This window comes from Pararge aegeria, chromosome Z, assembly GCF_905163445.1.
Source record: "Pararge aegeria chromosome Z, ilParAegt1.1, whole genome shotgun sequence".
Lineage (NCBI taxonomy): Eukaryota > Metazoa > Arthropoda > Insecta > Lepidoptera > Nymphalidae > Pararge > Pararge aegeria.
The window spans coordinates 12,372,506-12,399,909 of record NC_053208.1 but is presented as its reverse complement, the minus strand read 5'-3'; the positions used below and the strand labels follow the sequence as shown (position 1 = coordinate 12,399,909).

General features: G+C 34.7%; 1 protein-coding gene across 3 annotated transcripts; it reads left to right on the top strand.

Moving 5' to 3' along the window:
• The first annotated feature begins 485 nt into the window (after window positions 1–485).
• On the top strand, window positions 486–25,288 carry LOC120636538 (calpain-C). 3 transcript variants are annotated; one of them, XM_039908058.1, is made up of 14 exons: window positions 486–597; window positions 7,684–7,822; window positions 12,928–12,997; window positions 15,964–16,075; window positions 17,226–17,366; window positions 18,654–18,822; window positions 19,496–19,561; window positions 19,892–19,989; window positions 20,683–20,915; window positions 21,633–21,852; window positions 22,375–22,714; window positions 22,900–23,164; window positions 24,578–24,636; window positions 25,167–25,288. In XM_039908058.1, exons 2-14 carry the CDS (start codon window positions 7,685–7,687, stop codon window positions 25,191–25,193), a joined length of 1,938 nt encoding a protein of 645 aa, XP_039763992.1. In that variant the 5' UTR covers window positions 486–597; window position 7,684; the 3' UTR covers window positions 25,194–25,288. The 3 variants fall into 3 exon arrangements, with proteins under 3 accessions (XP_039763992.1, XP_039763994.1, XP_039763993.1); XM_039908059.1 differs by having other exon boundaries at window positions 496–606; XM_039908060.1 differs by lacking the exon at window positions 24,578–24,636.
• The last annotated feature ends 2,116 nt before the right edge of the window (window positions 25,289–27,404 follow it).

Genomic DNA, 27,404 nt, shown 5'->3' with positions numbered 1-27,404 from the left:
AATAAGAAAAGTATCATATGGAATGGTTTTTTTTAAATTCAAATTTATATAATAATTTCTAAAAAATATTTATTCTGCCAGTTCCGGACTTGGCAAATACGTAGTAAGCTGTAATAGTATCATTATGTATTCAAAGCCCTCAAATTTGGTGATTTACAAATAACTTATAATCAAAATGAGTTTCGAGATCACGATCTCGAGTTGCCTTTTTATTAAAATATCCGTTTAAAATAATATAATTCAAGTAATATTTTTATCAAAAAGTTCAAAAAACGCTAAAGTAGTACTAATTATTCTTATTTTGCTAGTTTTTACATCTTTAAATTGAAAATTTACCTTTCACATATTACCTAAAACGACAGCGTGGTATCATTCTAATATAATGCATTTGTAGAAGAAAATAACATAAGTAGGCTTTATTTTTATTTTCCGCTCTCACGCTTGTTTACCTACTGTCTTAGCAAGCAGGAGGGGGAACCTCTTTCGAGAAGTTCAGTGGGAAACCAGTTACCTACTGACGGCGTGGCGTGCGCATGAGTGGATTTTCAACTTGTGTAAAGTGCTGTGTTTTTTAGACAATGTATCACACTGAGTAAGGTGAGTGACGTAAGTACTGTTTATCAAACTTGCGATTTGTTATCATCGTTACGCGTGCATTTTTAGGCGTGGCTAAGCAATTAAATTTTACAACTCCATTAAAGTAGACGTCTAAACACCGCTGGAACTTAGCTTTGTTCGTTCGACGTAACGTCTTCTCCTTATTCATAGAACCGATAATTTCAAATCCAAATAAGATATACAAACTCAATACTTCTTATTCGAAATATATATAACGCAGGCGCCTGATTATCGTTCAATACATGATTTATTGCATTAATGAAGGGTGATTATAATAACTGCACGTAGGTATTATTTAACTTACATTACCTACCTTAACAAATTATTTACCTACTAGGATATCAAGCACACACTTGTTATTATGAAGCCCATAATTACATAGATATAAGTTAAAAAGACTAACATGCTTTTATTATTCAGTTTCTCCGCGGCAATCGTAGGTACTTAAGTATATTTTGGCAAATGAAAATATTTCGAAAATAGTTTAGACCTGGGGTCTAAACTACTTCTCTAGAATAAAAATAATCGCATCTCCGTCACAAGAATGCAAGCTAATTTTAAGCAAGTAAAAACTAATAAATAAACTTTCATTTACTTTATTTGGAAGGAAGCATGGATTTAGCTTACCATGTACCTACCTACCTGTCACGGTTTAAATATATTTCTGTGGATCCGTGTATGTTACGTACAATATATTGATTCTTAAAGTAATTTTAGACCAACCAATACATAACTTTAAGCAATGTGTTAAAACACAATAATTAATGCGTGTACTCTATAATGTCTAGAATCAATACATTTCTAAAATGATAGAAAAATGAATGATAAATTGTAAATTGTTGATGTTGGAGAGCCACTACAAGCAGATAGACTTATCGTTTCAAAAGTGACTAAAAAATTCTTGAAAAAAAGAATTTTGAATTCAAATTTAAATTTTGTTTACCACGTACAGCGAAGGAAACTAAGACTATTATGGATAGTAACATTTATCAAGTTCCGGTATTTAAATGTAGAAAACAATTAATGTATAACGTCTTAAGTTAAATAGAATATATTACAATAGAACCAAACCATGAGAGTTAAGTTTCTCTTTTACTGATATATAAGTAGGTATCTACCTAAGTAGTTTATAGAGCATAACCCATTACACTATTTTCCAGAGGATTGATCGATTAAAGTGTTTTGTGCTGGATTGGGCACAGCCAATTTATAGAAATGCATTGAAAATAATAGAATTTGTGCCTTAAGCCAACTCATGGGCATCGACGCCATGCGTGTTCAGACAATTAAAATCCTAATATCTTCTGTGCGTCAATCACTTACGTGATATTGTAAAGTTATGGTGATGCGTTTTGCAAAGCATGTTGAGTAAGATATTAAAGATTGGATTTGGCTCACACTCAGTAGCGTGCACTTCATACAAGTACAAAAGCACAGCCTATCCTAAAATTTATGTATGTCTCATAAACGAGAAGGATTTTTCCATTTCGTGCGATTTATGCATACCCTGGTCAAAGACCCTGTGCACGCCACTGCTCACACTATTCCACGTTACGTGTATGGGAATAGCTATTTACTTGCATGTGCCAATATTTAATTAATTTTAATATATAGCTACCTACCCGGTAGTAGTGAGATTCTTAATATTAATTGGGTCATAATATTTACTTCATAATAGCTACAAATCATATAAGTAGACTTACCTATACTTATGGACAAATGGTTACTTACGGTGAATAGGTGGTAAAGTAACAAACTTATTTTTGGCTACTAATCTATATTACACATATTTCATACAAACTTTATTTAAGTATGTACTTAATATTTTTGATTTAAGATAGATATTCTAAAATCTCAAAAGATGCGAGTATCTTATACTCAAACACCTTTTTTAGACATACCTATCAAACTGTTTTTATTTACATTTAATAAAAATGTTATGCAAGATTCAGAGCCAAATAATAGAAATAAAATAACCATTTTTTGTAGACGAAGAAGAAAATTTTTGAAATTGTCTACCGAAAATTTCACAAATCTTTAAATTTGGAATTATTTCTGTTCTCCTTGACGTTGACACATAGAGAAAGTAGATTGACAGGTGAGATTCATAGTTTAAGATAAAGTTCGAACCAACGAACTTATAATACCTAATATTTTTAGTTCGTTGGTTCGATGTCAGTTTTGCAAACATCAAAACTTGATATTACACTCTGTTTTTGGCGTTAATATTAATTACTTATTTTTAATTATTTTTATGTTGATGAGCTTTTCTGTTTAAAACTTTTCGTACCTGCCCGGAGTTAGTTATTTTGTAGTAAGTAAATTAGTCTTAAACATCAAACCGTCGGTCTCGTTAATGCCCACCAAACCGAATGGGAGCCGCGATGTGGATCTTTGCTCTAATCCGCTTTATCTCCACTTAATCTAGTACATAGACTGATGATGATTTGATAAACCATTTAGCCACACAACCAACGAAGACCAGTCCATAATTGAGAGTAGTTTGATGTTTCTATCACGTAATCGAATGGCGTAGTTCTTCCTCGTGCTTCGGAAAGTTTTCAGTTCTAAGGTGACATGTATAGGCCGTACTTTGACTTTACTTTTACAAAATTATTGTTAAAACGAGACATAGTTCTTCTAAAGCATTAGGTAAGTAGATAGGCTGAAGATAATTATGATAATAAAAAAAACGCAGCCATTTTTTCAATGGCATAGAGACCAGGGCCTTGATGTTATAGGCATCTAGTCCAACTTGATTTCAATGCAAACCACACGTTTTAGTTTAATAATACTTGCATACTCGTATGTAGACACTACATACCAAACATATAGCAGATTCTACTACCCTTATAAGCATAAGATAAAATAGCTCCGGAAATTCTTTGAGAATACCTTGTAAATTAATAGTGTAATGTAACCCGTCGCTTCGATAAAGGCCATAAAAACCGACCGACCGACTGCTCTGACACAACATTAACATTTTAAAGGCTCTTAGTCAAGCAGAGTGCTAACAATTTTGAAAACAATGGGAATAAAGAACTGGATGCATATCGTGGATGGGTGTAACTGGATGCATATATTCAAATTGAGGCCACCTTCCAGTATTATACCTACAACTACGTTCACGGTATCCTTACATGCCCCTACGGATATTAGTGCTTAAATTGGTTATAAGTCACATGACCTTACTTCTTTTATATATATATATATAAAAGAGAACAGAACCAGTCGCTGCTGCTGCACGATAACGACAATGATAAATCCTTAAAATATTGAGTCTGTTGATATAAATAAACACAAACAACGAAAATAAGAGTTTACAGTGCAAAAGAAGTTAGAAGGCAAAAAATAACCCGAATTGTTACGTATGCAAAGGACTGATTCCGTCAATAATTTAGTCAGAAATATAATGGAATTGAATTAACATCTTTTTTTTTTATTCCTGTTAACTACTGCATGGATTTAATAAATTACTATGTCGGTTGAACCGCACTTTGCAATAACCAGCATGTTAAAATTAGATGCGGACGATTCCTTAAGTAAGGCCCATAGATAACCTAAAATCAATAATCAAATTAGATAAACCTACACTTAGTGTTCGGATACCTTTTGGGACTTTATAATAACGAGAACGTCTGCATACGGATGTAAGATATAGTTAACTAAGTACGAATTATCTTTTTTATTGCGTAAATTTATTCGCAAAGACAAATGTACTGTACGCAATACACACAAAGTGTAGCCGCATTTAGCTCATTTTCCACACCAATGCGGAGTGGAGAGTTGAACAAGTGGGTCGGTTAAACTTGTTCCACTCTTTGGTATGTGTGTGGATGTTGGTCGACGTTTCACCCACTACCACAGACAAGCTCCACAAATGCATACCTACTATTTTTCTTTAAAATTAATAACCATTTAAACCCAAAGGGTACTTTGAAGAAATCGCCGTTGGGGTCTAGATGATTTACTTTTAGTAGCCGGTTAACTAGTTCTAATACCTCTATCTTCTAAATTCCGTTCTTTGTTTATATAAAGTTAAGGATTGAAATAAACTCAAACGTAAACTACTCTACCATAAAAGCAGAACCAAAACTGAGAACCCTCCGTTTGCATTCAAAATAAAAGATAAGAATATTTCTTCGTCCTAATACATACATCACCAATGTTTACAAAGGATGCAATAAGCTAAAAACCAAATCTGTATATGATATGGCTTTGTGAGAAATCATTATAAATAGTTTTTATAAAATAATATCCCAGAAGTTTTGCATCTAGGCATCTATATAGACACAAACTTTCTAGCGAATCAGGTTTTTGTAGATAAACCAGTTAGTATTTCTAAGACTTTACCAAGACCCTTCATTGAGATAATGGCTGTAAGGCAGCTAATGTTACCACTTCTCTGTTAGAAATTTAATATCAGCAAGACATATGCAAAAATATAACGATATCATAATACATAAGCATTAAGCGGTGATAGCCAATGAGTAGGACTTCAACTTCACTTTTAGGGGGCCAAGTTTACATCCCAGCAGTCAGCACTCACCTCTAACTTTATTAAATTATATGCGTTTTAATTGGTTGTAATATGCTCCAACGGTGAGGGACAACATCGTGGGGAAATCTGCATGCCTGAGAGTTCTCCATAATGTTCTTAAATGTGTGAGGAGTCCACCAATCCGCACTAGGTCAGCGTGGCGGACTAACGGCCTAAACCCCTTCTCATTGTGGGAGGAGACCCCTGCCCTTAGGGCCTGTAGTCAAAAGTACCAATTGTGCCTACTTGAATCAAGAAATATTTGACTTTGACTTTGACTTGGTAGTGGGACGGTAATGGGTTGATATAAATAATAAATAAATATACTACGACAATACACACATCGGTACCTAGCCCCAAAGTAAACGTAGCTTGTGTAATGGGTACTAAGATGACTGATGAATATTTTTTTATGAATAACACCTAAATACTTGTAATATATAGATAAACACCCAGACACTGAAAAACATTCATGTTCATCACACAAACATTTTGCAGTTGTGGGAATCGAACCCACGGCCTTGGACACAGAAAACAGGGTCGCTGCCCACTGCGCCAACCGGCTGTCAAATGATATAATTATGATGATGATAATAATACATACATACTAGTGTTTATATTATTTAAGAACGATATCTAAACTGAACGCAATCAACTAGTGCTGTACTTTCACAATTTTTTCAGTAAAAAAGGATAGCCCAATTTTAGACCTGTCAATATAGTTTAGTTCAGACGTTTGCGCATAAATTCATCGATTCTATCGATTGTAGGCACAGGTAAAAAAAATTTAAGCTATCAACTCAAAGTAAAACGCAGACTGCTGCTAGTTTGTAAGTATTTGGAGCCGCATGCGCAGCTGCGGACGTAAGAAGCATTTAGAAGAAGACGATCATCAGGCCAATCAAGGTCATTCACAATCCTTCCGCTGCTCAAATAATTCTCTATTGAGAAGGTGACTAGAGCCTTTTGTGTGGCTTTTGCGCAACTTACGGAAATCCGGCAGTGTGCGATCAACATTAGTGGTCGTCTATTAGCACCTCCATCTGTTAAGAGTACAGTACAAACAACTTAAACTGAACTCAAATAATGATACCCAAAATGCTAATGGCTATTATTGTATGTTTAAATATGAATTCATAATTTATTATAGAATAGTCTCCGTTTGAAATTTGATTTAGACAGGGGACTGAAGCCCGTTGAAATCTTTTTAAAGTAGGCATATTTGTTATGAAGTATTTTTGTTATAAACAAAATATTACAAATAAGAGTTTGTTTGGTGGGTTGTATTTTATGTTCTCTAGAATACTGATCCTAGAAATATGTAATAAAGCTGTCTCTGAGTAATATCAACCATTTTTTTTTATTATTCGCGTTTGCAATCGCTAACTGTATAAATGGCAAATACAATTACATAATTAAATTCAACCAAAATTACTACAAAAAAATACGTAGTAGTATTTTCCTTAGAGTGATTCTGCTAAGAAGTGGATGTTTGTATGTTTTTTGAAAATCCGCCCTCGAGACGATTAGATGAAGTTTCGAAGGCTCCAAAGGGTCAAAGGTGGACCCTTTTTCCACCACGTTCCACGGGTCTCCTCTAAAAACAATAATATTTTAGGTCGTAGTCCACCACGTGTTTCTGTACAATATTGTGTTCATAATAAGAATATAAAAAACATAGATCAAGATTTCACCTACTTACTGAACAAGTTGTACTGTGAATACAACTTAAATCACAATAAACAATAATAAACTAAGCTCATGATGTGTCATCAATGAACACAATTCATGTTTTCTCCTTCGATGTGTAAAATAGAATCAATTGTTTCGACTGACAATGGAAATAGCTTCTCTCTTTGAATACCATCGATTCGGTATCTTAATTAGACATGCTATTAAAATATCCGTATGCTTATACGAAGTTTGATTGTATTTAAGACATATGATGTCACAACAAGAAGGCATGCACTGACTTAATTAAGGCCAGGGTTACACTTTATGTATCGACTATAAAATTGGTTCATTATTTACGATATAGGTGATATTGACATTGATGCAATTATTATTTTTATTATTTTGGCGTGATTTTCTTAACCTCTATTTTGTTACCTTAGTATATTATATGTGTTGGTATTTATTTCTATATTCTTTATATTTGTATTTAGTTAATGTAGTTTATGTTATGACATAAAATATTGTACTATCCCGTTTCCATAATCATTTATTTTCTTCTTTCATAAAGGGTTGTCTGGAGGAGTTCGCTTAAAGCGATAAGACCGCCTTTGCGCATTTTTATTTTTCTTGTATTTCTGTTTGCAATATTTATTATCTTTATCCCTTAATTGTGTACAATAAAGAATTTATCTATCTATCTATATTTTTCGCGCCCATTCGTGTTTTTCGTCATCCCTCAGATCCGCTTTTTAAATGCAAACGATAGCGAAATATTAGTAACAATCTCATTCTGAATTATAAAGTGTGTTCAAGTTGTACTTAGAGTAAAAACATTTTTCACTCAATTGCAGCATGACGGATTACGAAGTCATCAAGGCAGGTTGCCTTCAACGGCGGGAGCTCTGGGAAGATCCAGATTTTCCAGCAGTGCAGCCTTCTGTATTCTATCATCAAGTCCCACCGTTCACATTCGAATGGAAAAGAGCTAAAGTAAGTAAATGTTTAACTTTTCATCACCGAAAACCGATATGGTTTTTAATATACATTTACATGTTTAACTTTTTATCACTGAACCGAACCGATATGATTTTTAATAAATTTTATTTACCAACCTATTACCAGTCATCTACCAGGTCTGCTCTCGATATGAAAGTGGCTTAGGTCGTAGTCCACCAAACTGGATAAGTGTGGAATGTGGATACTTCACATGCCTTTCAGAACATTATGACGAACACACACAACATGCAGGTTTCCTCACGGTGTTTTGTTTTCCCTCACAATTTTTTTTTTCAGTTCAAAGTCCTAGTTAATATTGCTAAAGTAATTTATTAGAATCTATTCGATTTTTCGTAATATAACCGGATTATTATTCCTTAAAGCCACTACTACTAGCAGAAAATAAGTCTGATAAAGGGTATGGTGCTCTCGGAGAAAATAAGTCTGATAAAGGGTATGGTGCTACAGCTTCATGTTCGAAGCTGCCCAAGAAGCGCAAAAATGTGAACATTTACGCAGTTGGAGATGAAAGCTTCATTTTTGTGGGTAAAGATTCTAGGGGGAGGAATCGAGTTATCGAGACACGTAATTATAGTGAACAATTCTCTAAAAAGGGTTATAGAGTATTAACTTAATCAGAGCATCTTAGAATTTGCAGATACCTAGGCTCAAAAATCAGATATCAAAGTAAAATTCTACATTTGTTTTCGTTTAAATTTACTTAATGACAATAAATAAGAAACTTAAAATATTTATAGGTGGTAAATATAGTAAAATGAGTGTGTAGGTATCACGCTAAAATGAACAGTTAGAGAAAATTTTATATATTTTAAGAGTGCGTAAATATGTAAGTAGGCATAAAGTTACTATAAAATGACCAAGATTAAAATAAATAACTTTGTTTACTGTTTTTTTTCACGCATAACAACTTAAGTTACCTATAAATATTAATAGCTGAATAAAAAATACCTTCCCATTTATACCATCTAATAATCAGCTGCGAAAGTGCGTTTGTTTAAAATTTGGAACATACCAAATATTAATTATGCATGCGTTTTACTAAGAGATATACAATATATCCCAAGGTTAACTGTTAATTTTTTCAAGATTTATTCCTATGTTCCTCCGTAATGCACTACCAACTGTATGTCAACTACGTGTTACTACGTGTGTACTGTACTACGAGTAAAATTTCACCAACATCGGTTTAGCTGTTAAGTCTTGCATAGGTAACAAAGGCTATATTTAAATCCCTCGGGAGCGTTACCATGGTGCAAGTTAGCCGATATTACTCTACATCCTTTCAAATAACTCTATGCCAAAAATCAAGTCGCTTAGTTAGGGCGTGAAGGAAGTACAACAAAAAAACACCCTCGCATTTATAATATTAATAAGGACTTGATTTTGTTTAACGTAGCATGAAAATCGGTAAACCAATAAATAAAAATTTCAAATATGTGCCAGATGTTGGTTCTTTTGGGCTTGTTGTGGTGTTAATATAGCTTCCAAAAATGTAGGTATGCTGATAGCCTCCGACATGTGTTAAATATGTGGGTCACAAGCCACGAGATTACTTTCACCTTTCTTTTCATGTTTATTCATAAATTAAATCATAAACATAAACTTACGGCTTTGAATATTTTATGTGATCATAGTCGTTACTGATATAAAACCACGTCTACAACCATAAATATAAGTAAGAATAATTTGAAAATTATAGTATTAATTATATAAATATTTTTAAACTACGTTTACTTTTAACGCTTTTAGCTGTAAGTTGGGTTAATGTATTAGTTGTCAAATATATTTTTTCTTCAATGGAATGTCCGCGTGTTTATCAGAATTGAACTTATTAGCAATTCCAGACACGTTTTAGAAAAGGAAAGAGCATGGCGAGTCCAACTGAACTGGGGCTGTACCGTTAACCGTGTGGCGCTACTAAGCGTTTCAACATTAAATTCTGCTCTGTTGCGCGCACTAACAGACGAAAAATAATTGAAAACTACACCTTTTTGCTGGATAAACTTATCATCGGCCTAGTTATCGGAAATAGTTTTATTTATATAAAAAGGGGTCTAACTATTGTAATATCTGTTACTATGAATACATACGATTAATTTATCGAAATACCAATCATAGATATTTACTTGGAGTTACAAAGTCTAATAACAAAATTAATTTGCCAGAAAATATCTTCCTTTAAGAAAACTGTAATTTTTAACATCATGTTTCATAAAATGATGTCAAAATTTTAAGTCTGTATTTTAATGGTCTTTTAATAAATTAAACTGACACTACTGGTCACTAGCCTGCTCTCTTAAGAGAAAGGGATACGAAGCTTAGACCCATCACGCTACTATAAAGGTAACCTACTTCAAATCTAAAGAAATGCGTAGGTACTATCAGCGTTAGTGGTAATGACCGACATCGACAGCGTAACGATAATGGTCTCTGAGACGTGGAGGAAAGATAAATGCATTATTTTACGTGCAATCCACTAATTTGAAATGAAGCGCCACCATTCTATGACTCTAATAATACCTACCAATAATTATCAAGCATACATTGCCCGCGACATAAAAAAAAAAGCGAGTCTCTTTGTTTAGCGTGACTTAAAAATATCCTTTATACGTCTCCAGAATACAAGCTATGTCTATGCGAAATTTCATAAAGACAAGTTGTGCTGCTGAGCCTCGATAACCCTTCGTTTTTCCAGGCAAAAAAGTATCATACTTATGCCCATGTAAAGGATTCAACTTATATATATATATATATATATATATAATAGGTGCCAGATTTCATTTATATCGGTCCGTTAACCGAACGTAGTTACCAAATAAACACTCAATTGGTCAGAGATATTTTCGCTTTTATAATATAGCAAAATGTACCACCCATCCGGGTTCTGACCTGGGACAATGTTATAAAGTTAAAACATTCCATATTTTATCCTAAAGGCTAAAACGACGTAAAGCAAAAACTCGTAGGTTAGGGTGATTCGAGATACTATTCGATATACCTTTCTGCGTTTGGACACAAAGTATCGCGCAATTGTTGCCTAATCCGTTTCCATTTTTCGTGTTAAATAGTAATAAAAGGCTTAGCCGTTGACCTTCGTGTATCCATCGCAGTTTGATATCCCCACCTACTTAATGTATATAATATATACTTCATAAGGGCAGCGTTACGTGCTTTAAAATTAGTTAACAACTTAAGTTACCTATAAATTATAATAGCTGAATAATAAATACCTTCTAATAATCAACTGCGAAAGTGTGTTTGTTAAAAATTTGGGACATAATATTAATTTAGCTTGCGTTTTGCTAGGAGATATACGGTTTATCCCAAGGTAACTGTTTATTTTGAACAGATTTATTCCTATGTTCCTCCAGAATGAAAACTGTCTCTACGAGTAAAATTCCACTGACTTCGGTTTAGCTGTTAAGTCTTGCATAAGTAACAAAGGCTTTTTTTTTTAAATACGAGTAAAATTCCACCAACAACGGTTTAGCTGTTAAGTCTTGCATGAGTAACAAAGGCTTTTTTTTTAAATAGGAACCTGCCTCCTGCCTAGTCGTTAGCATGTTCGACTACGATAATGAGGTGTAGGGTTAAATTCCCGGTTAATGCCTAAAACTGTGAGCTGTTGGATTTTTCTATCAATAAAGTCTCAGTACCAAGCCAGGGTTATGAAATTTGCAGTATCCACCCCTACACTTGACAGAGCCCGGTTCATTATACGTCTCTAACATCGTTGTAATTAACAAAGCCCGCTAACCCTGTATTTCTGTAAATCATTACATTCATTTTCATTTCATTAATTTTATTTCATACGCTTAGTTTCGGGCTAGATGACGATGTGTGTCCGTAGTATATTTATTTATTTAAAGGTTCATCCTTATTACCCTTCACTATATAACAAATAATAAAATGTAAATTAAAGAAAAAAAGAGAAGTTTTTCTTTGGTGTTTTTGCTTGATTTTGTCCGGTGGGAGGCTTTGGGAGGTAGGAGACCAAGACGTGCCACTAAGCGATATAGTGTTCCGGTGCGATGTCGCGGAGTAACCTGTTAGGGGTATGACTAACATACTCCCTAACAGGATAGCCCGCTACCATCTAAAACGGCATCATCATGTACAATATATTTGTTTATGTGAAGGGGAGAGCGCTGACGACTATGAGCGCGCTGATACGAGTACGTATCAATGTCTTAGATTAGACACTAGTGATCAAACCTACTATAAATTTAATAATTTTTATCGAACAACAAAAATATTTTTATTTTATTTATTTACCATCATAAACTAGTGGGCTAACTTGTAGTGGAATTTAAAAAAAAAAATGTTATGCAGTGTTCCATACTAGATTCACCTTCGTACATAACCCGTCGTATCCAAGGACAAAATCACGTACCCGGTTTTAATTTGTTTAATCTATATCAACAATAGGTCTAGCAGCGATTCGATTAAAATTTCAAATCAGATGAGTAGGCCCTTACTCACTATTTCTAGTATTGATTAACTGCTGTGTATTTTAGTTCTCAATGTTGACGTCAAAAATAGTTTATACTTCAAATAGCAGATTACGGCTACCGTTACGGCTTACCGGCTGAGCTGCCTTACGTATATAAACTCGCTCATTTAGGCACTGGGCAAACATAGACACTTTTTGTTACACGCCTACACTATAAGAGGAATCTGAGATTGCTGTGTCCGGTATTGGCAACTAGACAAAGTACGGTTGAACAAAAGTTCACTGCTTGTTTCTCGACAATTTCAATATACTTCAATTAACCTCGTAACCGAAATTGCAACGGAATTTATTAAATTTGTTTAATGATATCTACTGATAACTTTTAGTTTCTATTTCCTTACACCGAACATTTTTTAATTTTTATCATGTATGTCGAATGAAAGCAACTGGTCACCAATAATATTTACGTTTGAACGTAGTGGTTGATTTCATATTGAACTTGTATTAATCACAAAGTGTATGTTTGCACTGCGCCTTAGTTGCGAAATTACAATTCGGAATTTCAAATAGGTTATGTCTTAACTATAATTGTCGCTTGTTAAACGAGTTTCACAATTGTTCACAGGAATTGTACGCCAACCCAAAGTTTATACTCGACTGCAATGACACTTTCGACGTGGTGACCGGTAGACTTGGTGAGTTGACAGAACTATAATACTTCCTGCAACTTTCGAAATGTAGCAATAACTAACTAAACGACCAGCCGTTTATGTTAATATTTGTTGATATGAACCTACCAATTTTTGCTAATATAGTATAATATATACACACTTATACCATGCTATTTATGAAATTTCTGACCAAATTCTTAAGAGAAATATTTTCTGCTTAACATAATCGTAGGTACATAACAGGTATAGTCTACATAAACCTACATTGGAACACCTACGATCTCATAGTCTAGCTAGTAGGTATCTATAATCTTGATACTTTATAGAGCTAGTGAAAGTGCGATATAATTGTTCAGTATATTATTATCCACTTATATAATATTATGCATCAATCGGTTATTTCTATAACGCTAGGAAGCTATGTGCTTAATAATTGTCATAAGCCAAGCGAACTGTGTCTACTGGTGTTGATAATAATTGCTATGCGATGTTCTATATATGTTTATCTAAAGGTATAATATGTTTGTCCCTTTTTAAATATTTCAGTTTAACAGGTTTCTACAGTGAGGTTTTAGTAATATATAAGATCAATAGGTTGCCAGTATTTTTTTTTAAGCAAGAATGTCTTAAGGAGTGTTCACACGATAGCCGCTGACCCACCAACAGAGACCGGCGTAAAATAAAAATTTAGAGAATCTTTTCAACTTATGGAAAGTCGCAAACATGCCACCGACATATACGTGTTTATTTGAACAGTGATTTCGGAAGTGGCTGATTTCCTGCCACAGTTACAAAGTTTTTCAGTTTGTTACGGAATGTGATGCCAACAAAGCTCACGGGCAATGCCATCGGGTTTGGCGGCTCTAGTGTCTAGATTCCATTAAATATAATATTTAAAGGATTATATCATTTGTTAAAGGAAAATGTATTATTCCTGCAAATACTTAGACAATTATTTAAACCAGCTAAGGAAAAATAGACTACCTAAATGGCTTTATAACTTAAAAGGGAATTGTGTGTACAAGGCGCCTAGCGAATAACAGTTTTCTTTATGAGTTTAGCTTAATAGTATGTATAGTTTTCGTCATCCTCCCTGGCGCAGTGCTTAGCGCCGTGGTCTTATATGTATGAGGTCCCGGGTTTGATTGAGAAGGAGAAGACGGTTCATTAGTCTGGACTGGCTTCGGCAGCTTTTTATTAAACGCATACAAGAAGATTGAGACCGGACTGAACCAACCGGTGTCGTGAGATGTGGAAATAAATATTCATATGTTATATTAATATTTCTATTTTCTCCAACTCACAGACCTCCAAGATAAACTTTATTATATCTACTATAAACCTAAAAGTCCGGTTTTTGCATTGTAGCAAATATTATATCATGGAACATGAAACGCCTGCTTATAAGTTATATCCAATATTTTTATAGCATATTTTGCTTAATAAATAAAATAAGTAATAGATAAGTAAACGTTACATTTTATTTTTGCAATTTTCAATATATAAATTGATTTTCTATCTGTTCTGTTAATTTTATTTAAGCACTGCGAATGCTTTGCAAACATATTTTCTCCTGGCATTGAATAAAATCAAGTAACACATTGACTTGGTGCCACTTCTTACGGCATATATTTATTTAAATAAGTAAATATTGTACCTACCTATATGCCGTATGGTGTGCTCATGAGTTAATATACAAAAATATATGAAGAGAAAATATTAATAATATTTTGCCTTTGGGATCTACAGAAGAATTCCAATGATTATAAACCTTTTTTTAATATACGTGAACTGGTAATCATGGTGGGATTTTTGTACAATACCTACTCACTTTATCTCGTTGCCTGTGTTATGGAAAACATAATTTTACTGGTAAAAGCATCAATCATCTTTATAAGTAAGGCGTGAGAAGGAAGCCATAACGGTCTTAAGCGATATAATGTATATAAATGAAGCACTTCTGTACCGTCTTTTATTTATTACTATACATTAATAACATTAATTGTTTTCACAACGCACGAGGCGAAGTCATGTTTCTATGTTTTTGCTATTTTATAAATTGGTTATATTGTGCAATTAACAATTACCTTCCTATTATGTTGATCGTGAACTTTTCTAATAAAATTAAAAAACATTCTTTATTCATATTAGTTCAACCCAGACAGTTTCCTATTATTACTACCATATTACCATTCGTGAACTTAATTCATTATAACTTCTCCTTCCACCGTCCTTTGTGCCGGGCCATAGGATAAATACGTATGTACGAGGATGCTTAGAAGTATATAAATATGTAGTATCTTTACTGGATTTTGCTACGGCCTTACTTTTGCTGCATAGCCTACCTTCTTCTCCTCCTCCGTTCTATCATACGAGAGAGGTGGTTTATAGCCAAAATCATACACGCTTATAATGCAAGACGGCATGTGTGGATAGCGAGAATTTTGAATTTGATTATTTATGCTAAAATTAAAAAACTATAAAAAGACTTATTTGAATAAAGGATTTATTTGGGATAGTCCATTATAATCATAATATACTTTCTTTGTTATATGTGTATTTTATTTCTTACTAGTGCGGTATTTGACTAAGGACTAATTTCACCATTCGCTGTGAAGATCAATCACGTATATAGCCAAACGTGGTTGATCTCCAATGCGAACATTGTTTAAACGATCAACATGCAGCCCTGATTGAAGCCCTGTTAAACGCGTAGCTAAGCTTCCTTAAACCATTTTAGTTTAAACGGTGAAATCGGGCTTTATTGGGGCGTACCCATACACCCTATCCTGCAGTGCGTGTAGAAACTGTGGTGAACGCGTGCGGTGGGTGCATATAACTGGACGAACCTGTACCGGTACAATCAATCTGCCAATGTGTGTTTTTACGTACGTTTGGCTCATTTATATGTAAACACGGGTCACAGGTCCTGAGGGTCACAAGAGTATCTGTACTCTCACCATACGATAATCAAACTAAATTTGTTATAGGTGACAAGTGGCTACTGTCTTGCGTTGGAGTATTGTATCTATGCAAAGGACTTTTCTACAGAGTGGTGCCGGCTGACCAAAGGATAGACACGAATTATGCTGGTGTTTTCAGGTATATAAAAAACTTATAGTCATCGCCCATTGAATCGTAAAATAATAATAATTCACCCCCTCAATCCTCAGACCGCTAACGAGCCGCGTTCTTATATATATATTACTAGCGTACCCAGCCCGCTTCGCCGGGCTATATTTTGCTTTATTTTATTTAAACAATAAACTTACATCTTTAAATTTTTTATTTAAGTCTCATAATATAATTAAATCATTTATTTCTCTCCGTATTCAGTCTCTTCTATTCTCTTCTCGAGCGGGTGAAGATCATTATGTACACCCAACAATAGAATATCATCATAGTAAATAAAAGCTGTATTTGACAGTTTGACAGTTCAAAAATAGGAGTGCTCCGACCGTCACCGAACTTTACAGGATTACTCGCCAGGTTAAGTACTGATATTCCCTGAAAGTATCATTGAAATCGGTCCAGCCGTTTCGGAGCCTATGCGGAACATACCCACACACTTTCTCTTTTATATATATAGATAGAAGATAGAAGACAGAATATGTATAAAAACCTCTATTTACAAAAATTTACACGATGTTATTACCTACCTACTTTAAAATATCGCCTTCTATATAAAATAAACTACTTATTCTTTTATTTATTCCATTTTATTGTTTCCCGCAAATTAGATAATATACAGTACATTTAATCGGAAGAAAATATACTTTTATTTATTCTATTTTATTGGTTTCTTGCCATAGTGATAAAATAATAAATTGCTTTCATTCAGGCTTGCACAATGCACAATAGCTTAGATACCGAATACCGATATTTCTCACCGAATAACTAGCAACGAACAGTTGTTAAAAGAAACATTAAAATCGTAGTAAATGGTGCTTAATACACCAACAATTAAATACTAACATAATTCATTCAAATAGTTGATAATTAAATACCTACTAGTCATGGGTACCAATGACTAGTAGGTTTTTAATTATTGCTAATCTTATACTTTCAAGTTAGTTTAATTTATATATGTAGGCATGTACCTACAATATAATTAGCACCATTCTTCAATGTAGGCAAAGGCGGCCTTATTGCTCTATATATAAATATATATTATATCTCTTACAGGCAACCTGTGAATGAAAGGACTAGCTACAGTGGCATAGTTTTATTTAATAAAATAAATATTTTCCAGATTTCGTCTCTGGTGGTGCGGGCAGTGGGTAGAAGTTCTAGTTGACGACAGATTACCAACGGTTCACGGCAAGTTGGCATTCATGCACTGCAGTCATTCAGAACAACTCTGGCCAGCTCTACTCGAAAAGGCTTATGCAAAGTTTGTATTCCACTTCAAACTTAGTCTAAATGTGATGTCATCACCATCATAACAGATTATATTTAAGTAGGACTAGTATTAAGTAATGGAAGCGGTAGTAGCCCAGTGGTAAGGAATTAAAATAAATAAATATACTACGACAATACACACATCGCCACCTAGCCCCAAAGTAAGCGTAGCTTGTGTTATGGGTACTAAGATGACTGATGAATATTTTAATGAATAATATACATAAATACTTATAATATACAGATAAACACCCAGACACTGAAAAACATTTATGTTCATCACACAAACATTTTTCAGTTGTGGGAGTCGAACCCACGGCCACAGAAAGCAGGGTCGCTGCCGCCTGCCCACTGCGCCATTCGTCCTTACTTTCAGGGAGCCTACTTTTAGAAGTTATGTGTCTTTTATGCAGTTTTATATTACTTGCCTAACGGAGAAAAACATCGTGAGGAAACGGAGCCTGAGAGTTTACTCGAAGGCGTGTGAAGTTCACCAATCGGACCTGGCTAGCGTGGCAGTCGACGACCTAAACTCTCTTCATTCGGAGATCCGTGTCCTATAGGCCGCTAATGGGTTGGTAAAGATAATGGTGATGAGTTTAAAAATAAAAAAAGAAACTATAAATAATGAAACCATTAAAAAAAATGCATATAAAAACTCGCGACTCTCTGTCAATTGCGTTCTATTTAAGCGCTTTACCACTAAGGTACGGCACTCTTAATTTCGATTTAATTAGTATATGCCTTTATATCAGTTTACTACTCAACTAGGAAGTAAGTAGATAGATAGTAGGATAGATAGATATAGGATAAAGTAGGAAACATTGCAGTTTCGTGCTACTTTTTCAAAGGTCCATATTAGATAGATATAGGATAAAGTAGGAAACATTGCAGTTTCGTGCTACTTTTTCAAAGGTCCTTATTACAATGAAACAAGAGACGATTTTTATTAGTGTTGTTACCTAAGCTTGTAGGAAGAATCGATTAAAAAAAAATATTATTATTAGCTAGGAGATCCGAATCTAGCGAACTGCAGAATTTAGCGATCCGCCATGACAGGATGCCTATTGCTATGTCGACGAGTCAATACGTATGTCGTGAAAAAATGAATGTAACTTTGAAAAAATGTATTTAACATTGGGAAAAGTTGCAAAAGGCAAAGGAACCGCTGGTACATTTGCGGGAGGAGAATGCATTGATTCAACTGTCGACCGTCCTACAAATTTCTGTCTACAGCAAGTATGGTTAGCTTCACTAGCATTGTATTTTCTGTCCACAGGATGCATGGATCATATGAAGCTTTAAAGTATGGCAATCTGCTTGATGGCCTGGCGGACCTTACGGGCGGTATCACGGAGTCACTCAACGTTTCAGACCTGACAGACGCTGCTTCTCTCCACAACCTCATGAAAACCACGAGTATTGTCACTGCTTATCGCTTACCCAATGTTAGTACGTATATTACATTATAATGTCTGGAATATTTTTGCAATTAGGTGTCAACAGTCAGTGATTGGTATGGATATGTTAAAAAAATATACCGATGCATAAAACCGGTGTGGTGTGGTACTGAATGAAATCCTGTTTACAGAGATATCCTAAAAACAACTTTTTTTTATCTAAATATTTAAGTAATGATTTTGATGAGTGGGAGTAATAATATTTACCTATGTTCATAGATAAGGGTATAGCCCAGTGACAAAGACTTCGGCTTTGCTTTAAGGGGGACGAGTTCGAATTGAGTTATATACGTTTTAAGCATTTAAATAAAACGGGGTTTCATCGGTAACGGAAAACATCGTCAAAAACCTGCAGGCGTAAAATTGCTCAATAATGTTCTCATAGGCGTGAAGAGTCCACCAAATCGCACTGGGCCAGCGTGGCGGAATACCGACTAAGCCCTTGTCATTATGGGAGGAGACCCGTGCCCTGTAGTTGACCGGTAATAGGTGGATATATATGTTAATGTTCATGGATAAGCACAAAGTACAAAATAATTATAACTTTTTTTTATCAATTAATTACAAATAACACTTAAGTTACCCATTGATAGAAACAACAACATAACTACTTCTTAAAAAATTGTTTACCTTTCTCATACAAATTATGTTTTGCTTCCAGGCTGTAACACACTCTGTTAAAAGTATCGAATCGGGAATGAATTACAGACTTTATAATGTGGAAAGGGTAAGTTCTTCATTATAGTATAATTTCATTGCCTAAACTTTATGAATTTGTATTTAAGATTTAGCAAGCAGTTAACGTTACGTTTGGATAGCAACAAGTTAACGTTGGATTCGTCAAGGTTTTCGAGGATATATATAGGTTGTTCTTGTTCAACAATTCAAAATAAACATTTTAAACTAACTAACTAATTTTACCGACTTTCATAATTTAAGCATTCAATTGTAACTGTTACCTACGTACACGCTTTTCAGTAGTAAAACCAAGACGATCACTGTTCATAGTTAGAACATACCAATCGCAGACAATAACGTATAATTTATTTTTTGGCAGATAGATACCACAGAAGGACCAATATATATGGTACGACTAGCAAGACCACTGGCCCCTGGAGACACACATATAACACACTTCATCTTGGATCACGAAATGTATGAGTTTTTTTATTGAATTATTATGAAATCATGATCCTTTAAAACCATTGGCACATCCCACCTACAAGCCCAAATTAAAAAATTATTGAACCATTTGATTATTTTTTAAATCCTATTTTCTAGGTTAACTATTATCATTTCACATTTTGTTCGTCAGCTCTATTGTAATTAGGTCACAAAAAGATTATAAATCGATATCTATATATATTTATATAAAAGAGAAAGTGTGTGGGTATGTTCCGTATAGGCTCCGAAACGGCTGGACCGATTAAAATGAAACTTTCAGGTAATCTCCGGATTGACCTGGCGAGAAATCCTATATAGTTTGGTGACGATCGGAGCACTCCTATTTTTGAACTGTCAAACTGTCAAATACAGCTTTTATTTACTATGATGATAAATTCAAAAATTGGATAGAAGTAGTGATTCACTCTTGTTTAATTTGTGAAAAAACTGTATTCCGTAGGCAAACTGAATATTCTAGCTTAATTTCCTACAATCCGCGACCACCAAAAAATCCGTGCGTTCAAATACATGAGTATAACGAATTGCTCGTTTAAAGATATAAGATTTAAGTTGAAAATACAATCATTAAAGATCATTCGTCAGTGAATACTTAATTAATTGAAGGGGTCATGAGGTATTAGATACCAGTAGCAATCTATGATTTACCTATCCAATAACACCCAGGTGGAGTTCTATACCGGTTCACGAACGAGAGCGACTAACTTCGACAACAAAAGGCTTCTGGATGTTATATAGTGACTTTGTGTCAATGTTTTCACGCGTGGAAATGGTACATCTTGACGTTGAAACCTGTAAAGCTGAAACTTCGCTAGCTGATAAACAAAAATGGCAAGTCAAAAGCCACCAAGGGCGGTGGAAAAAGGGCGTATCCGCGGGCGGTTGTAGAAATCACGTTAGTAAGTGAAAAAAATTATCATCACAATATTTAATGATAGGTAAAATAACACACAGTTCTATTGAAAATATTGTACAATTTACTCTTTAAATATTATCAAATTTTACTAAATAGATTAGTTACCGCAATGAATATCCTGAAAGATTTGTTTTAGCATTCTTCTTAAACCGCATTTGGAACCTTAAAGTTATAAGTGAACGAATGCAGTTAAGCTGATCGGTGATAACGCATTGGGTAGGACTTCGAGTTAACTTTCGTGGGGCCCAGTTCGAACCCCAGCACGCACCTCTAAGTTTTTTGAGTAATGTGCGTTCTTAAGCAATTAAAATATCAGTTGCTTCAACGGCGAAGGAAAACATCGTGAGGAAACCTGCGATCCTGAGAGTTCTCATTAATGTTTTCGTGTGCGAAGTCTACCAATCCGGACTGGGCCAGCACGGTAGTGAACTACGGCCTTATCCCCTTTTCATTATGGGAAGAGACCCTCGTCCTGTGGTGGGCCGGCAATGGATTGATATGATGATCATGATGAATGCTAACAACATTTTCTAATTTTTCTCTAAAATAACAGAAAAATCAATTGACATCGGCAGGTTTCAATAAAGAATGTTTTGACTTTCTCGTTCTTTTAAGTTCAAAGTATTTAATCAGAACCCTACCTAGAAGGTAAGGTTCTTAATACAGGTACATCCTCTATTAATATAATACTGTTTTTCAGATTTCTTCCACATGAATCCGCAAATACAAGTAGTATTAAATGAACCGGACACAGTCATTATATCACTTAACCAGCACAGCATCATGGAACCGAAAGTTATAGGATTTAGCGTGTACAAAATTTCTAAATGTCTCACCGAAACCGCATCGCCACTATTTTTCAAAAAGACAAAGAGTTCAATAAATTCTCAATATACAAATAGCCGACAAGTTAGTGAGAGGTATGAAAAAATACTATTGTATCGTAATCATTAAGTACATTTAATTATTTCGAAGCAAAATATAAATGCGAATTTGACTCATTAGCTTTGCGAATTAACACTCAATGAATAAATGCTGCATGCCATTTCCAGCACCGGTAGGCTAGTACCGTAATGAAGCTGTGCTAGCCCGCCCGATAGATTAGTACTTCAGCTTCAGTTTCTGAGCAGCTAGGTTCGGATCTCGCACACACCTCTAACTTTTCGGAGTTATGTTTGTTTTAAGCAACTTAATATCCCTTGCTTTGACGGTGCAGGAGAACAGCGTGAGCCTGAGAGTTCTACATAATGTTCACAAAGGCGTGTGGATTCTATTAATTCGCACTTGGCCAGCTTAGTGGACTATGGCCTAGACCCTTCTCTTTCTGAGAGGAGACCCGTGCCCCGTAGAAGGCCGGTCACGGGTTTATATTGATCATACCCAGTACCTGGTATCTCCTATTATCTGTTATTTCAATACATTTAAAGTTGATTTACTTTCAGATGTCTCTTAGATTCTGGAGCCTACTTAGTGATACCAACAACATTTGAGCCAAGACAGGAAGCTAATTTTTCTCTAAGGGTGTATTCAATAAGGCAATTGAAAATGAGAGTATTAGATTGTGCCCCACTGATGTTAAAAGCCGCTATACTTAAGGCACCTCCTGGAGTAGAGTCGAATAGCTTCGCCCAGTACGAGTCGCAATTTCTCCAATTGGCAGATGAGCATAAAACGATAAACGCCTTTGAACTACAAGAACTGCTTGAAAGATGTTTACCCAACGATTATATAAAGAGTTGCGCTACGATGGAAACGTGTAGACAGATTGTACTCTCAATGGAAGTATCCTTTTAAAATACGCATATTAAGATTTATTCCGTAAAATACTGGATGTTTTGTCATAAATACCTACGTAATTCATCATCATATCTACTTATACTGTACTTTAAATGTTTAATATCTGACTGCACACTTAACTAACTTTGCTAGACATTTTATTCCAACGAATTCCTTAACATAAAATTCAGAAAGACGGATCTGGTCGAATAACACTTTCAGATTTCAAGGACCTTATTTGTAGCCTAAAGCATTGGCAAATGGTGTTCAGATCACACGCGCCTGAAAAAATGAGCGTGCTGAGGATCGAAAGGTTTCGGGACGCGTTACGAGAAGTTGGTTTCGCAATACCAGAGCGGGCGCTATCGTTGCTGGTTCTAAAGTACATGAGGAAAGACGGCATGCTTCGATTTGGTGACTTTGTATCAGCAGTTGTCCTGCTTCATAGAGCATTTCGTAAGTAGTCTCACAAACAATTAGAGTTAAATGGGATGGCGCGAACTCAGAGGGCTTGAGTGTGGGGTTAGACAGAGTGGCTTAACATCACTTGGTCTGTTTAATTTATATCTCAACCAGCTTATTGATGAGCTCAGTGGGACTGGAATTGGTTGCTTTATAGACGAAACTATAGTTAATAATACAAGCTATGCAGACAATATGATCTTGCTGAGCCCATCAATTAGAGCACTTAGGAAGCTCCTTTGGATATATGAGGACCATGCAGCGTCTCATGGCCTCATATATAATCTTAAAAAGAGTGAGCTTTTAGTCTTTAAGACCTCTAGTAACTATATTTTAATGGAGTATATTTTAATAGAGTGACGGAGTCTAGGTAGGATCTGGGACATTTGGTATCAGAGGACTTAAATGATAAGAAAGATAATGACAGGGAGCGTAGGCGTCGGCGATAAGATGTAATATGTGTTACACTTTTAGAGCATGTTGCCAAACATTTTATATGTGCAGCTTGTAGGCCTATAACGTAACCTACGTATACAGTACAATTATGGCTTCACAGTATTGATGGGGCTGCCGCGCTTCTGCAGTGCATAAAAAATGTTTGCAGAGAATAACGTTGATGACTATTAAGTAATCATGAGAAAAAGGTCTTACACCAAGTGCTCAAGTTCTTACCTTAATTAGGAGATATGTATGACCAATTTTAATTAATAAAATAGTTAAAAAGATAATTATTGTTACAAACAATAAATAATTTAATAATCTAACTGCGATCACAAGCTATGGAATTGTATCCGAAATTAACGTTATTATTATATAATATAAATATGCATAACCCAAGCAGTACGTACGATGGCTTTCGTTCCTACCTCTTGTCGTATAACGATATTAACACAACTTTTATATAATATCTACAAGGTTACCAGTTTAATTACCGGGGAACTCTAAAAAATATTTCAAAAACTCTTGAACTCCCATTTAATTTGTAAGGGTGTATTTTAGTAATAGGTAGGTGGGTACCGTTTTCTAGCGCATACCAGTTATACCCTCGTCCCTAAATCCAAAATTGTATGACACTAACGTTGAAAAACAGCACATTCGAAATTCCAACACCCATTTTACTCTCCCATGGGTGGATTCCCGGAATAGGTACAAACCTATCAATGAAACCGTCTGTAAAAGTCACGTCAAAATTTTTCTTCCAGTTTCGACGATTAGCTAGGACAAAAAGACACCGATAGACATAATTTTGAACACATGTGATTTTCATTATGAGAGGCAGTTATTTAGACAGATTAATTATGTGTATAGATGTAAAAGTTCCTTAGAACGTATTAGCATCATGAGGGTGGGTCCCTGATTGCTAAATAAACAGTATTCCTTTTACATTACAGCAATGTCATATTTCAGATATGTTCTTCACTAACTGCTCTACGAGTTCATTCAAAGTCAATTTAACATTCGCTGAGGTAGGTCTGACACTAAATATCCATTATGGCGCTGCGCAAACGCAGATATTTACACTTTTTGTTTTCCTATAGTTTTCCACACGGGACCTTTTTGACCTACCAAGGCACCGAAATGATTCATAACGTTAATTAAATAAATAAAAAAGAAAATCAAAGATATAGATGGCTTCAGCCTTCACTTCGGTAAACTGGATAGTATAAATTTTGTAAATGTTGAAATTGTTTCTCTATTTAACTGGTTTAATGTACTAAAACTAATTGATTCATTAAATGAACCCGTTTGATTTTTTTAGCGGTTTCGAAGCCCGGACATTTTTGACGTAGAAAACGTCAGCGATTTATATCAATTATTATACCTAATAATATGAAAGTAAAACATCTAAAGGTTTGTATCCACCACAGGATACAAAAATGTATCAAAGTATTTGCGCAGCGCCTAAATCACCAGCCTTAAATCATAATGAAATCACCCTTAAAAAGATTTATAGAATACTGCTATTAATTTAATTTAATCTTTTGTTTTGTTTCAGTGGCTGAAGTCGGCTTTGACATGCTAATTCTAGGCTAGACTGCATTTAGTGAAAAAAGTGTTTATGTTGACTGCATTTAACAATATCTCAGTGTAAATAATTAATAAATATGGTTATAGAAATTCGGTTATATTAACATTATATTCCCTCTCAATTATACCTAAGAATCTTAAGAGAGCTACTAGAAATAATCGTGAGAACATTTTTGGCAGTAAAATGTTGTTAAGTATCTCTGACTCCGGAATGTCCTCAAATCTATTCAATGATTTTGAATCTTTGTAATTATTTTTGACGCCAGAAATATTAGGTCTATAAATAATAACCTATGTGTAGAACAGTGGCGTGCACTTCATACATGCACAAAAGCACTGCATACCCTTAAATTGATATAAAACCCGTATAGGAGGAGAATTTTAGCCGTTATATTCAATTTTCTTGCAGTATGCATACCCTGGTAGGGAACCCAAAGCACGCCACTGGGGTAGAGCAACATTAGATGTTATGAGATCTCACTTATTACTTATTGGTGGCTTTGTGCGGCTGGTAGATAATTATGAAAATTGAAAAATAACTTCAAAATGACGTATAAAACATTAAATGTAATACAGTGGGTATTAAAGGAAGATAAGTAGGTAGGTATACCTACAAGCAGCGAACGGAAAAAATCCTTCGCTATATAAGCAAACTAAGATCTGAAGATTTAGGATTAGACTGTTAATTTATTTCGGGAGTTGATTTTTGGGAGTTGATTTTCGGGTTAGGTACCCGAAATGCAACGATTGCAGAAATTAAAAACCGAGCAAAAAGTAGGTACCTGGTTGACAATAGCCGATAAAGCCCACCTGCATTTTTAAATCGAATAAAAATTAATAAACTAAGGACTGAGGACGACGCAGATCAATTCAAAATTTGTAAATAGATAAGTATCTACCTTATAGAAGTAGTAATACAAGTAGTAACTAATGTAAAATTCAAGTTTCACCGACATTATAATGAAAAAATAAATATTAACTATAGTATCTAATAAATTTTTAGTATCAAAGATAAATTTATTTAGTACCTTCTTAAATTACCCTTTAATTACCTTCTTTACAAAAAAAATATTCTCGGGTGGTAGGATCCGCCAATGGCATCGCCAAGCGATTGATTATAAACCGATAGGGGTATAGGTGTTTGAGATACAGTAGCCTTAGTAAAAGATTGCCACGCTCGCAATCGAAGAGTCGTTTTCGAAAATCAAACTCGGTACCGTAAAAATAAAATGGACCAACTAGAAGTATTCCACTTGGTTTAGAATCCTGTACTTCTGATTTTTGTTTTACTAACGTTCTGCCAAAAGATCGAGCCAGGCAATTATAGGCATATTTAAGCTTTCATCACCTCAACCAATTGACGTCCACTGCTGGACATAGGTCTTTTGTAGGGAGTTCCACAATACACGGTCCTGGGCCGCTTGCCTCCAGCGGCTCCCAGCTACTCGCTATCTGTCCACCTAGTTGGGGGCCGACCTACGCTGCGTTTAACGGTGCGAGGTCGCCATTCCAGCACCTTAAAACCCTAACGTCCATCGGTTCTCCGAGCTATGTGCCCCGCCCATTGCCACTTCAGCTTCGCGACTCGCTGAACTATGTCGGTAACTTTAGTTCTTCTACGGATCTATGGGCCTCATAAGAAATCCCAGTCCCTCAGCTGCCAGGGAGCCATGGAGAGAGCTATGTTAGGAGTATTACGTGATCAAATCAGAAATGAGGAGATCCTTAGAACTATTAAAGCTTTTTTGCACTATGCTAAGTGCAAAAAAGATATTAGTTTTTTCAAAAAAGATAATTTGTTTTCTTTATTAAAGCATTGTAATACAATCAATTTTAACTTAACAGGCACCCCATTGTGATTTATACCTACTTAGGTAAGAAATCCGTTATTTCACTAATATGATGCAAAATTACCTTTCAGAAAAACGGAACATACAGAGCTAACGTTATTTCATACTCTGACCAAATTATAAATATGGGTTCAAATTATTGAAATAGCACCTCAAAAGCAATTATTTATTTATTTAAATCTCCTAATAAATTAATCATGACTAGACTAGATCTACATAAATTCTACTTACACTTCAGAAACATCACAATTAAATAATTATCATACAAATAGTTGAATACTGAAATAAATATTAAAAAGTCTTGCAATAATAGCTAAATCGTTTTCATGCAGATTTTTGTATTTGTGGTATAGTGG

Excerpts from the sequence above, each read along its gene's own strand:
- LOC120636538 (XM_039908058.1), top strand. The coding sequence starts at position 7,685 with ATGACGGATTACGAAGTCATCAAGGCAGGTTGCCTTCAACGGCGGGAG. Across the intron at positions 17,367-18,653 it reads CTCGAAAAGGCTTATGCAAA|GATGCATGGATCATATGAAG; the intron begins GTTTGTATTCCA and ends TTCTGTCCACAG. Across the intron at positions 19,990-20,682 it reads TTCATCTTGGATCACGAAAT|GTGGAGTTCTATACCGGTTC; the intron begins GTATGAGTTTTT and ends AATAACACCCAG.